This window comes from Tenebrio molitor, chromosome 4 (genome assembly GCF_963966145.1).
Source record: "Tenebrio molitor chromosome 4, icTenMoli1.1, whole genome shotgun sequence".
NCBI lineage: Eukaryota > Metazoa > Arthropoda > Insecta > Coleoptera > Tenebrionidae > Tenebrio > Tenebrio molitor.
Window position 1 is genome coordinate 16970753 of NC_091049.1, and position 14604 is coordinate 16985356.

Sequence of the window (14604 nt, forward strand, 5' to 3'; positions counted from 1 at the left end):
TGATAATTTTTAATATAAAAAGTCTTTGTTAACAATTCTATTTCCAAAATGTTGAGAGTACCTATTATATAGATAAAACATGAACTAGTGCCAAGAAAACACAACATGACATACAATGAGATAAACGGTAATAACAGACATACTCGTGATCATTACTGGAAGGCCGATTCTAAAAAAAAATTAATAATTCTGTGCAATCAACACGAAAATTATTTGGACATTACTTGGTAAATTCCAGAAACGTAAATCTGTAACCGTGCTGTTCCGCAACGCCGGCACATACGATGTTAGATGATGACCCGAATAGACTCCCATTTCCTAGAACAAAATAGCTACAAAAACTAGTTTAATCTGGATTTATACACACCGCCAAAACATGCTCCAAAAGAGAGAGCCCAAATTAAGGGTTGCAGGGGTAGATCCAGTTCTCTGTTGTCGGCCAGACTTGTGGCGATTCGAATCATCATAGTTGTCAGTGGTAAGTTGTCGACAAAAGCTGAAGCAACTCCGGACACCCACAAAATCAAAACTATGGCAACGGTCAGTCTGGAACCGTGATCCACAGACATGATTATACCTTGGGTTTGTTTGCCAACCCAGTCTATAAGTCCCAGCCTAGACAAAGCCTAAAACCATCCAGTGAGGCAAAGATAGCTTAAGTATTACGAGTACCTCCATCAGAATAAAGAGCGAGGCGAAGAAGAGAAGCGTGGACCACTCGACTCGGCCCAAGATTCCTTCAATGTCCTCCTTGTCGTATAAGAGCAATAAGAGGAGGGCTCCCAGTAGAGCTGTCCAGCCTAGACCCAGTATACCTAGTACCAAGACTACAAGTAGTACCGTATCTTGCAAAAGATTTCTGTTTAAGAAGGCCATGAAAAACAAGAACAACATTGAACTGTGGTTTCAGCAGTGCCAACTTATAGCATCTTCAATTACTAAATCGAATTGCAGGGACACTCATTGTTTTAGTTCCGTGTAATAATGCTACACGTTTTCGTTATTTTGTTTTTCACAGCCGTTCTTGACAAAAATTTTGTATAACATGCGGTAGTACTATTTAGTAAAGAGAAATGACTCACTCATAGCCGGAATGGAGTGTAAAAAGAACACACAAATTACCAAAGACAAAGTAATTCCAGATTTGATCAACAAGACTTTATCCTTGATTGGGTACTAAAATGAGAAAGTTTAAAACAAGCTAATGCTGACGATTAATATGTACTTGCTGCTGTAAGTCTTTTAAATTTGTTATGTAAAGTTCTTCCGGCGCGCTTGTGTGATTTACTTTTAACTTTAGCTGGCCCAAAAGAGTAAAACTTCGCCTTAGCAAAGATTCTTTGACAGTGTCCTCGTCTTTGCTGTAACTGCCCAAAGAAGCAGCGGCGCGCTTCCATACTTCGATTTCTCGGCGTAGTTCTTAATAAAAAGAAAAAATATTCCAACAATCAATCTGCACCAATTCCTGTATCTATACCTATAGTTCTGCATGAATAAATCCCAATATGTATTTTAACTCATCAATTTGAATTTAAAAAAGGTGAAGAGGATGGAATTAACCATTTTGGGTATTAGTTCAGAACTGTGTTAATTTACCATTTTTTAGTAAACAAATCTTGAAAACTGTTTATTTTAAACTAAATTAAGTGTTGGCTGACACGGCATGGCAGGTAGATTTAAACTTATTTATAAACACACTTTTTGATACAAAAAACTTGATAACATTCTTTGCTCTCGAAAGTCTCATACGACTTAAAAATGGAAAAGCGAATGCTAAAAAATATGCCATTTTGGAAAATTGTTATGTATAAAGAAAAGTTAATCAACTTGTTGACTTTTATTACGAGTTAATTCGAATTAATTTCTGACTCGGTGTTTACTTTTAGAATTAAATATATTAAAAATATTAGGACAGTGAATAATAAATAAAAATGAAATATTTCTTGAGCTAGAAAAGCAAACATACAGGCAAGTGCTAACATGACTGCAAGGGCAGCAGGATTAGAACGGATTCTACAAAGCGATCAAAAAGAAAACAAATCAGAACAGGCGTTGCAAATTATCAGTAATGTCGTAGCGTAATTCTATGCAAATAAACGCTACTTTATAATAAATAAAGTATATTTAATGAATTTATTATTTTCATCTGATAATGGAGAAAATTTATAAAATAAACAAGAGCACCATTTTACAGTCGTAAGAATGGATAATTTACCATCTTTATTGCCAAACGCGACGCCAGTGGTAAGCAGATTTTTCGGTAAAATGTTAAAGGAACGTCAGTTTTAAAGCAGCGGTCTTGTTGTTAACCTTGGAAAAAAGTTTTCGATTTCCGCAAAGTTTACGGACGTTCCCTGTAATTGTAAGCGACAATTATACCAGAATAACTGGTAAAATGGGTTTTACCATTAAAGATAAAGCATTAATTATTAATAATAGATTTTTCGAGAGGCAGAGAACCAATAAAACGACTGTGTGTAGTAAGTAACGGGTGTTTTTTTTTAATTTGGCGTCGAAGTTGGCTTTGAAGAGTCGATAACGGATCATGGATCAGCTGTATAAATCTTACGCTTTTACTACACGAGTGGTGCGTTCTCAATCGCCTCTCCAACACCAACTTCAACGCCAAATTTAAAAAAAAAAAACACCCTTTATACATCTATGTACGATCAAGCTAAGACACACGTTTCGCTAAAACAAAAGATGAGGTAACATTCTTGATTTGTTTTCTTGTTGATCACCTTGTACTATCTTAACTGCACATCTTACCTTGTACTGCTGTGGGTTCGTTGTATTTGAAAAGTTTCAAATCACGGTGGATGTAGCGAAGTTGGGCATAAACAACAACAAAGGCAATTATGGAACCAACGCCCATATGTAAGGTGAAAGTGCCAAAATTGATACCCTAAAATGTAGATATCTATTAATAAAATATGTACTACATATTTATCTGTATATTTATTTGTTTATAAATACAGGTGTCCCTGAAATGCACGGCAAAATTTTAACCACGAGCTACTGGCTTCATGTAGAACTGAGAAAAAATATTTAAAAAATTATACGTCAAAAAAATAAAACGATATTTAATTTTTGAGGTACAATTTTTTTTATTGCTTTTAGTCTTCTACGTCATCCCACAACCTCATATATCATATTGTATATCATATTTAATAAAACGTACGCCAATGCGAAGTAACCTCTAGGAAATATGCTTTAAAACAAGGAAACCGCATTGGTGTACGTTTTATAAAATATGACATGCAAGGGTGTATTTTTAAAATGTGCCGAAATTTTACCTACGAGGTTGTGGGACGACGTAAATTAAAAAAAAAATTACCTCAAAAATTAAATGTGATTTTATTTTTTGACAGAATTTTTTAATTATTTTTTCCGAATTCTACATGAAGCCAGTAGCTCGTGCTTAAAATTTTCCCGTGTATTTCAGGGACACTCTGTATAATAAATAAAATAAAAATAATTGGCTAAAATTTTTCTCATTTATTTTTCCACTGTCTATTAATATAAATCTTACGTAAAAAACTTGTAGCATTAGTTTGAAAAAGTATTGCGTCTACAAGGTTAGTGCAGTAATTACTCAGTATTTTCTGCTAAAGAAATAATTTTTAAAAAGTGATTTTCAAAACTATTATTTGTAAAATATCTGATTTTAATGAGTTATTTAGTTAAGTACATTATTTCCTAACATAATTATAGTTATGAATGATGTATCAAATTATAAGTAAGTACAACAGCATTATCCATTCAAGTTAAAATGTACAGGGTGGAATCAAAATCTGTCCAGAACTCCAGAGTTTTTATTACTGATTACATCGCGACTATCCATATGTCAATCGAAATGGACTAATAAATGTTACACTTTGACGTATGCATCCATATCCATAATCCGTTTACGGCGTTGAGGCGCGAAGGTAGAAATTCCTCCACTCTTTTCTTATCTCTTTGTTCAAGTGGTTTTCCAATTTCCGAATTCCATGTTCTTGTATGATGCCCTGTTTTTTTTCTTGTCGCTTTCTGCCATCCATTTAGCTTTTTACTTTTCTGTTTTTGTCCATTCTTGATCTTGATATATCACCCAGCCATAATAGTTCTCTTAACATGTTTTCTTGTCCGTGAATCACATTTAATCGTTTTCTAATGTCTGTATTTCTAATACGGTCTCTTCTGATAGTACCTGCCACTGCTTTTAGCTATTTCATCTCGAATGCTTGGAGTTTGCTCTTAAGGGGTTCATTCATTGTTTCGCATACATAGGTTAAAACTTCTTTTTTTATCCATAAATATGATAAACAGCAACGGGGTAAACACTCCTCCCTGCGTTACGCCGGTACTTGTAACAAATTCTTTACTGCACATATTTTGAGTTCTTACAACGTTTCTCGTACATACGTAATTGCTCTTAATCGCTGTCAACAATCTGATATCGATTTGTCTCCTCTTTGGTATTTCCCATATCATCTTTTGGGACATTATAAAAAGTGGTTTCTAGATCTACAAATCACATAATATACGAGTCTTTGTTCCACTTTGATATAATTAAAACATTTTCAGTGATACATTTTTGCTCTAACCCAAATCTCAAAGAGAAAAACAATGTTCTTAATAATACGATCAACTTAAAACAGTTCAATTAAATTTAAATTAACGAAACCTACATTGTTTTTGTTGTTGTTTACTACAACGTGCGGTTGTATTCACATTTCAGCACTACTGAAATTAAAATCATGAGTGCGCTTGTAAGTTTACAAACAAACTACATATGTTTAATGCAATTTACATTAACTGTAAAAGATAGCAAACTTTTTTTAACGCACGATGGTGTAATAATTTTTTAGTTGAATTAATTTTCCTTTCCTTGTTTCGTCAATTACGGCACAAATTTCGTCGAAACATTATTTAACACTTAATTTGTTTATATTTGAAGCAATTCACTAGCTTCGATTTCTCCTGGCAGTAATTTCATTACGTGCAAACATGCGTCGAACAAGTTAAAAAATTACTTTCAAACTGTTCATATTATAATATGTTTGTTCAATTAGTGGTTAAAAATTGGGTTAATTACTTAATAACAGTGAAACAAGAGGTATTTTTGTGATGTGTTAACTAAAAAAAAAATTGCCAACACTTACAGATTGTATTACATCAACGTTGGACGCGATAATAACATTCGGAGGATCCCCAATTGGTGTAATAGCACCCCCAATATTAGCAAATATTAGCATATACATTAATACAGGAACCGGATTCAGCTTCATCACTTCGCATAATCTACAACAAATTTGAAATCCGGGGAAACAAATACAGAAAAAAAAATTACTTGATTGTAACTGGTGTTATCAAAAGTGTGGTGGTCACATTATCCAAAAAGCACGAAAAAATGCCAGTAATTACACAGAGGATGTTAATCAGAGGCCAGATCTTTCCACCTGTGATCTACGAAGCATTTTCAAAAATAATTAATAAAGGTAACAGCTCTTGAAAAATTACCTTGTATGCAAAGACCGACATGTAATCAAAAATTCCTGTCTCACTAAAGATTGTAACCAGAGTCATCATGGAAAAAAGCAACAGAAGAGTCTCAACGTCGATCCATGAGATGATTTCTGCCATGGTAGGTCTAGCATTCAGTGCGGCTAAAATAGCAACGGACATAGTACTAGCAACCATAGCAGCTAACGTCCTATGCACCAGCTGGAAAAAAGCCACCGTTTCCTCATTCTTCAAACATGTCTCACACAAACCTCGAATATTATTAAAATGTACAAACCGACCAACACCAGACCTGCATAAATGATGCCAAAATCGGTGTTTATGGGTTGGAGATTGTACCCCACGGATAGGGGGAAATTCGCCTCCATGTTGGTACTGAACTTAACCTCCAACAAGCTGTAATTGTAATCTCCAACTTTGATCGAATTTAAATGGAAAGTTTTCTCATGGGTGACTTCCGGGACCACGCCTATTAGTTTCTCGGGTACTAGAGCCACCTCCCAAACTTCAGAAATGTTCTAAAATGTGCAGTTGAGCAATGGTGGCACGATCAGAGAGATTAGTTTTTACTTGGATCAGTCTTATATTAGACGGTTTAAATTTTGTCACCGGCTTCTTCATCACTACCAGTTGCACCCAAATGTACATCCAGTTCACCGACATGTTTTCGTAACACGAAGGTAGCAAGGCTCCCTCTATCGTAATTTTTATCTTGTTGTTTGTTAGCTCTTCTAAGATCAGAAAACCTAAAAAAACAACAATCATTTGCATTCAATAGTACTTAATTATCTATAGCAGAGCAGTTAGTAATTTAGACAAATTATAGTACGCCTTTTATTGTACGCTGGGTGATTCTCAGCTTTACAATAATAGTGTGAAGAGCAAAGAACTTCTAGTATTGACGGGTCAATAAACCAAAATTCAAACAGTTACGCAAATACTTTTTTTTTTCTGCTTACGTCACCAGTAAAATTCTATGAAGCGAGCAACTAAACGCTAATAAATATTCACAAGTTTATGACAACCAGTAATTGCACTTGCAACCAGTAATTATCTATTGTTGAACGATCGACATTTACAATAATCATCTCTCGATCTAATCATCGTCACACGTCATAAAAACCTACGTCAAAGCATGCAAAATGCAATGTAAAATCTAACAAATTATGGAAATGTATTCATTTACTTAGTAAAATTTTATTTTACAGTCTCACTTTTCGTTTGACCCGATGAAATGCTCAACTGGTGCATGTGTTGGACTTGGACGTTGTTCGTCATGAGAGCACAGCTGCAGATGATCCATACGACAACCAAAGAACCAATTTTGAAAATGTTTGCCACATTTCGCCAGTTACATCCTTTTTCTTCACTTCTGGAAAACAGAAACCAGATTTGGTATTAACATCAACAGTCTACGTTTCACTCTTGTGGTGCGTAAATATAAACTTACTCAACATCTGTGGAAAGAAAAACTTTTAGGCTGTCTTCAATATCAGTGTGAGATATGTTAGCAGAATCGCAAGGAACACAGGGCATCATGTTTTTAGTTGTGTTTCTTGTAGGTGACGACATTCTAAAAAGCTAGAAATTATCAAATTCAACAGTAATTTAAATAATTTGGAGCGATATGTATTAATTATAAGCGGAACAAATGTTACCTGTATTTAATAATAAAATAATTTACAAACACACACAGTAAACAACACTCTAAAATCCTGGTAGCGAGGTTATCTCGCGTTCATTTCTTGTTGGAGTTTTTTCTAAACATATTGCAAACAGAAAAACTCAAGAACTTTTAATTGAAGTCACATGGCATAAAAGAATCATCTGTCTGCATTTTTGATAACTATGTGGTGGACATTGTAAAAAATTATATCTGTCACAAAGCTAATAAATTTTGAAAAAATAAATATTGTGAATTTGGTTAATTAGTTAATGGTTAGGTTAATTCAACAATAATAACTACCGCCTCTTATTCAATCGACTAACAAATTAATTTAAAAATAAACGCCATGAAAACGGGGCACAGTAAAGATGTAACTCGTATGTAACTTATTGAATATGAAATGATATGGAGGTAACTCAGTAAAACTGCTTTCCTTGGTCTAAATCGGCCAGTTGGTTGTATTTTTTTCAGAATTGTATACATCTTCATTATCTGTAGAAAGTAAGGTTACAAATAACTCTAGTTTAGAATTTTTGAAAAACTGTTTTCAGCACGATCGAAAATCTATCGCCTATGCCATAACTATGATGGTTTAATTGGCAGTACTAGTTGAAATATTGCTGTTGCTGTTGTTGTTATGAAAGAAATATATTTAGGTCCTCTTGACGATTGTCAACTACGCACGATATTTTATGATTTCCTTTAATAAAGAACGTTAAAGATATGAATAAAACAAATTTTCCTTTATTATGGCACTACTAACCAGTCATTGCCTTGACATTTTTGTATTATATGGAGGGAGTTTCAATTAAATAATTATTTGGGATTTTTTTTTAACCAGGAAGGAATAATAATTGTCTTGTGTTGCAATATGAATTATGTTTATATAATGAACTCATTTGCTAAACGCATGAGGGTTGGCCATGATTTTTTGGCAAATTTCACACAGTATAGTAAACTTGACAATATAAACTGTCATCAACTGTCAGGTATCAAGTAAACATTTTCTTCAACACGATGCCGAAAGTTGTCTGAAGAAACCAAGTGCAGCATCTTGAAATGTTATAAACACATCAAGCGAGATAGGCCTGATTTGAGCTATGACGATCTGGTAACACGGCTAACAACAGATAGAAGTATTTTTAACTAGTTGTCCTTAATAGTCCTGAGAAATAAATTAGCAATTTCCATCTGTAGGTTCGACGTCGTCTAATTAACGATGGTATAACAGAAAAACCAGAAAGTCTGCAAGAATCTGATTCAGAATCAAATGATGAAAAATTCGATTCTGATAGTGAAATGATAGAGGAAGATCAAGTTTAAGTTTAGTTTAAAATAATGCTCATAAAATCAAAGAAAAGTAAGACTTGTTTACAATTGTAATTTACGAATTTTATATAAGAATTCCATGATTCTTCAGAAAATGAAAACATTTTATTTTAAAAAGTTCCAATCTATTTTGTTGTTTGTGCTTTCACACTGACGTTTTCACTCCCAAATGACATTTTATACTGTCATAGTTTATACAGAGTGAATACTCTAACAAAGTCATGGTCAACCCTCATGCATTTAGAAAATCAATACATTATATCTAATATTTATAAATACCAAAATAGTACCGACTGTGAGTGTTACATACGGTCTATGTATCTTTAAAACTAGAGATAATACAGGGTCATTATAAAATATTGTACCATCGTAGTAGGCGTTGGTGGCTGAGTTGAATGTGCCGCAAACTTGATAACATGAGTGAGACTAGTAGATAGCCGATAGGTGGCGCTACTGGCGGTAGTGGAAATCTGTCTACTATTTTGTCTAACGTTGTGAAGGTGGCGGCACAGCCTAAATTTGTGTAGATTTTTAACGCCAACTACGATGGTACAATATTTTATAATGACCCTGTACATATTTGCTATTGTAGCAAGTATTAATTTACCGAAATTAGCTTACTGCATCCACGAAACATTTTGGCTGTTGGTTAAACAAAGTGTCATAGAGAAATAATTTTTGGTCATTTTATTTACTTTTTTCTAACACTAATATCTTATACTGTTTCTATGGTGCATTTGAGCTCACACCTTATGTTTCCCATAAAATACGCTTTTCTCTATAAGACACGTCGTCAATAGCAACGTATCTTATAGAGTCATAAAATACGCTCACACATATTATTCAAGTAACATTTTATTCATTTTTTTTACAGTAATTATCACAAAAGTGAAAAGCTTAATTATTGAATTGGAACTGCCACATTAGCTTCGTGCTCTTGTTCCTAATATCTTCTTCTTTAACTTCTGCTTTTTCATCCAATGCAAGTGCCCCTCCATCGAAAACTGGCAATCTTTACATTTTCTTCAAATAATTCTTGCCGTAATGTGAATTAGCTTTTAATAAAGTTCTACACACTTACCCCATATCAAGAAAAGCCAAAATGACATCTTCCGTTATCTCCGTGATGCTTTTCTTATTGTTCCGGCCTTGGAACGACACATACACCTTTTCGTATGTACTTTTAGACTTCATTGGTAACAAATTGCCCCTTTTTTCTTATTTCTTCTGGAAAGTTTTGGCACATTTCAACGATGAAAAATTTTTTTTTTCAGATTTCTTGATATTATTACCATAGTACCCACGGCAACCTTCGCATTTTGTGTATTGTGATGCGCCTCGAATAATTTCTGAATTTATTAAAATTTCTGATAAGATGTTAGTGTTAGAAAAAATCTTGAAGACAACGCGTGTTTTATAGTTTAAAAATCTCGGTCTATTAAATCTTCTCTCCCTGCGGTCGCTCTGATTTAAACTACGACCTCGATTTTTAAATTGTCTATAAAACACTTGTTGTCTTAATAGCTATTATTTAATCAGTAAGTCCATACCGTTAGGTGTACGACTGAAATCTAATACAATCCGCAGTGTAATGTTGCCCTATGTCATTTCCCGTATCTTCCTTTTCCACGAATTTCTATCCTGTGCCAGCCATCTTGTCTCTTTCCATTTGATTTTTCGTTTTTCGGCTTCTTGCCGCACTTGGTCCTCCCATCTCAGTCGTGGGCGTCCCATTTTATTCTTTCCCTACGCTCTGGTTTCGTAAATTTCTCTTGTAAGTCTTCCTTCCTTCATCCTATTATATGACCTAACCAACTCACTTGCCTTTCGCCGATGACTAATTCTATCGGTTTTATGCATATTTGGCTCTGATACTACTGTTTCGTTTCTTACCCTGTCTCTTCTTATGATCCCCTTTCTTCTTCTTAGAAATCTCATTTTTGTAGCTACGATTTTACCTTTATTATTTTTTGTGAGAGTCCAGGATTCACTGCCGTATACTATAAATAGTCTTACGACTTTCTGGTATACTTGTGTTTTTATTTCCTTCGGTACTTCTTTTTTTCCCCAGGAACGTGGTTCTTAGGAAATTGTATAGCCTACCATCTTTTCCGATTTTTTTAGGTTTATCTCCTTATCTACTTTCCCAGATTCTTCTACAATTGTGCCCAGGTAGTTGTAGTTTGTGACTTGTTCTAATACTTGTCCTTGTATAGCAATAATGTGTTTCCTTTCTTTCGTAGATCATAGTTGTGCTTTTTTCAATATTTATTTCCATGTTTACATTCTGCAGTTATTTTTGGTTTTGTTGTAATATTTCTTCTCTTTCAGCTGCTAACACCATGCCATCCGCAAGCTATAGTTCTTGTAGCGTCACATTTTTCATTTTCTCTTTGCCTAGTGTCAAATTTTTACATTTTTCTTTGCATTTCTTTATAATGTCGTCTATGACTATAGAGAATAGTAGAGGTTGTTTTTGTAAGAGGTACATAGGCGGAGCCAACAACCTGCGCGAAGCTGACGTCATAGTTATGAGCAGGGGCGTAACCAAACTATTTCAGTTTATTTTATATTTTTTATTAATTAAAACGTCGTTCTATTCCATTTGTCTTACAGAGAACAATGTTCTAGAGTGCAGGTTTCTATTAAGAAATACAATTTTTTATCGTTTATTACAACACAATCTTCAATACAACACAACAAAATTAAACTTGGGTACCACAACTGAAAACAGGACGCCACTGAATGTACGAACAGCTGATTGATTTAGCAGAGTGGGGCACAAGCGAACCAACGTTGTATAGATGCTATCGTATTTATTTCGAGTCCTCTTTGCCTCATGCACCTTTTTTAAGTCTATCAAATATAAATGAATTTCCTTTCCTTTCCTCAGTAGCTTTTCCCCTGTTTATCTAAATGTTTTGGTAATTTTGCGGTTTTAAATAACCGAAGAAATAGACAACTATTTTTTCTTGAAGAAATATAAACTAAAACAAACTGATGGATCGATGGGCCAATAAGAATTAGAAGTAAATGTAGGTAATGCCTGCCTGCGAACAAAAATCATTATAAAACGATACAAAGTGAATAAAGGAAAATAACTTTGTAACAGTGGATCTATCTTGTTTAAAACCTTATTAACAAGAGGTAAAATTAAATTTTTTGCTCTAATAGGTCTATTGTTGTATTCAATTTGGAGTCGTTTATGGGCTATCTCTTAAAGCACTCGTAGTTTAATAGATCTCTAAGAAAATTTTTATCAATATTTCAGTGTATTATTGGCAAAATATTATATTAAGTATAACATAATTACATAAACATTTTTGTTTTATAATACAAAAATTTCCGATAATATTGCGGAATCTGGAAAAGTGCCTCGAATGCTTGCAGCGTTTCCACGTTGAATGGCAAGGGAAATCCTCTCGAAAAGGAATTTCTTTGATTTTGAATCGCCTGATTCCGCGATAAGTCGGTTTCCGATGACATTAATGAAATCGATGGCTTCTTTGCACCAAGGGCAAAGTTGTATTATTGTCATTTACACCCAAAAACTTCCAATATTAATGTTCAAACTCTACTTTTTAACATATGTTGCAGATGTAGTTGCATCCGTTACCTTGAATTACCAATTAATACAAAATTCCCTAGAATTTGAAAATTTAATTTATTTAAAAATTAAAACAAGGGTGCAAATTCTAAAAAATAACATAAAAAACTTGTTTTATAAGGGCATTGCGCACTCGTTCCATACAAAACACCCCTACGGGTCGTTTTCTACACCTGGAACTCGTGCGCCAAATCAACCCTTATAAAACTCGTTCTTTAATATACTATTTTAACACTAGTAAAAAAAAACTTTTAACACTAGTTATTTTTTATTTATTTATAAATGTTAAAGTGGCTCTATTTGCCGCTTTTTCAATATCTGCGGGAAATCTGTCGTCGATATCGGCATCGTTAACGTCGTTTTCTTTGCATTCCATGTTGACGAATGCAATAATGTGGAATTGAAAGTGTTTTACAAAACGTAATGAAAACTTTTTTGACGTTTCTAATAAACAAATGTCAATACAAGATTAGCTACCTGATTTTTGCCGCAGAAATTAAAATAAACATCAAAAATACGACTGTGTTTTTTAATGTAATGCAAACCAATTGTATAAAAAATAGATGTATGATGGACGTGTTAAAAGTGATTTTATTTTGTTCGTGGGGTTGGTCAACTCGCTGCGCTCGTTTCTCAATCTACCCCACTTACAAAATAAAATCTCACTTTTAACACTTACATCATAAATAACTATTTAATTTTCAACAATTTTTTTCTCAAGTTTTTTTAAATGTATGGGGTTAAAATTTTTATACTGTCATGTTGTCAGTTAAAAGGCCTATCAAAATGATGACGAATAAATATAGGTTGCTATTTAAAAAAATATATCATGACATCATTACTTTGACAAGGAATACCCTGTATAAAAAAATGTTGCGTCAATAAACGTGAAATTGAAATTAAAAATCGACCTGTTTTTGTTCTTTTTCAAAACTCAACAGTTTATGATTTATCGAATTGTTGCGTTATTTTTGCCCCTTATTGTATAAATATATGACATAAAATCAAAGAATTATTATTGTTATTAAATTTATCAAGAGCCAGCTGAAGACGTGATTTCCAAAGAATGTTAATGGGTCATTTGTTTTTCTTGGAGAAATGTGTTATAACAAAACCAAGTCAAAAACTAATCAGAATAAAATTATTTGGAGTAATAATTGTTCTTCCCAAACACTTTCAAATGCTTCTTTGGGCTTAGATGAACTAGTGAAAACTACTAAAAAAAAACGCCTAAAATAACTCTGTCACTTTTCAGTGACGTAATAGTAGATTACATAGGTATCGAGGTGGAAAGTGTTTCATTCCTGTCGAGAGCTAAGATAGTTTACCAAGGCGTAGCCGAGGTGAACTAATGCTCGAGACAGGAAGGAAACACCTTCCCACCGATGTTTGTATACTATTTTATTCGGAATCATTAAATTTTTAGCAAATAAACAATTAATTTGATGCAATTTCATTTCTACCGTTTTTCGACAATTCGTGTACGCCACTGGAAAAACGTCATAACAGGGCGGAAAGTGGCCTATTACTGACCAAGAGAGGGAAGTAAAGATAAAAAGGAATGGTTAACTTTCCGCCCTCGTATAAGGTTAGGAATGTGCATATTACAATACGATTCCGAATAAAGTATTATGTTGGTCTATGTCATCCGTTCAAGACAGAAAAAATCTTCTTTGGGGTTATTTATTTACCCTTTTATGTAGATTTCTCAACATTTCTCTGGGGAGCGAGTTCTGGGACACTCTGTATATTTGCGAAATAATATCATATTCAGCATAATCACCCATCATAACTATTCACTTAGTCTTCATTTGGTGTTGATGAACATTCAAGCATTCACATGAGATGTTCAAAGTATTTGATATGCGTTTTAAACAGTTCGTCGATTTTCGCAAATCATAATATGGACATTGATATTTTATGTTGTAGATAGAGAAATCGGTTTTCCAGCTTTCTACTGGTTTAAAAAAAATATTCTCTTTGTCAAGGACTTCTTAGAAAAACCATAGTCCAAAAACAACCGGATCCAACTTTGCACATGCATGCATTTATCAATGTTTATACTTAATTTCCATGATAACGACACTCACTTTCGCTAATTAGAAATTATCATTAGTAATACAACGACAGGGTACCAAATTGCCGGAAATTTTCGATCTCATTATACGAGTATTTGTTTCGACGAAAGTGTCTAAGAAACAAATACGATTAAAATGAGGAGAAAAATTTCCCGCAATTTCGTACCATTTCATTTTCAAATTTTACACAATTTTTTAAATTTATACGTATTGTTATGACTCTCAAAGCGTTAGTTAACGTAGTTGAAAAGAACAAAAATTTTATTGTGGATCAAAAATGAGTTTATCAAAATTCGAGGAAGGAGGAGAAAATTACAGCGATAATTTTAGGAAGGTGGAAATGATTACAGCGATAATTTTTCGATAATTTTAGGACCATGCTAAATTATCGGTCTAATTCGTTCCTAATTGGTCCA

General features: G+C 33.6%; 1 protein-coding gene across 1 annotated transcript; it reads right to left on the reverse strand.

The window, feature by feature from the left end:
* hoe1 (hoepel1) lies at window positions 1–13915 on the reverse strand. The gene is made up of 16 exons (XM_069045325.1): window positions 9585–13915; window positions 7167–9526; window positions 6959–7089; window positions 6723–6880; window positions 6079–6254; window positions 5760–6026; window positions 5506–5709; window positions 5336–5451; window positions 5148–5286; window positions 2770–2905; window positions 1226–1419; window positions 1083–1176; window positions 673–815; window positions 368–626; window positions 225–318; window positions 1–169 (listed from the first exon to the last, which is right to left on the reverse strand). The coding sequence occupies exons 3-16, from the start codon at window positions 7078–7080 to the stop codon at window positions 85–87; spliced, it is 2187 nt and encodes a 728-aa protein (XP_068901426.1). The 5' UTR covers window positions 7081–7089; window positions 7167–9526; window positions 9585–13915; the 3' UTR covers window positions 1–84.
* Window positions 13916–14604: the final 689 nt, after the last annotated feature.

Coding starts and splice junctions, on each gene's coding strand:
- hoe1 (XM_069045325.1), bottom strand. CDS start 7,080: ATGTCGTCACCTACAAGAAACACAACTAAAAACATGATGCCCTGTGTT. Junction 6,255..6,722: donor TTCATCGGGTCAAACGAAAA/GTGAGACTGTAA, acceptor TTGTTTTTTTAG/GTTTTCTGATCTTAGAAGAG. Junction 5,287..5,335: donor ATAACACCAGTTACAATCAA/GTAATTTTTTTT, acceptor AATTTGTTGTAG/ATTATGCGAAGTGATGAAGC.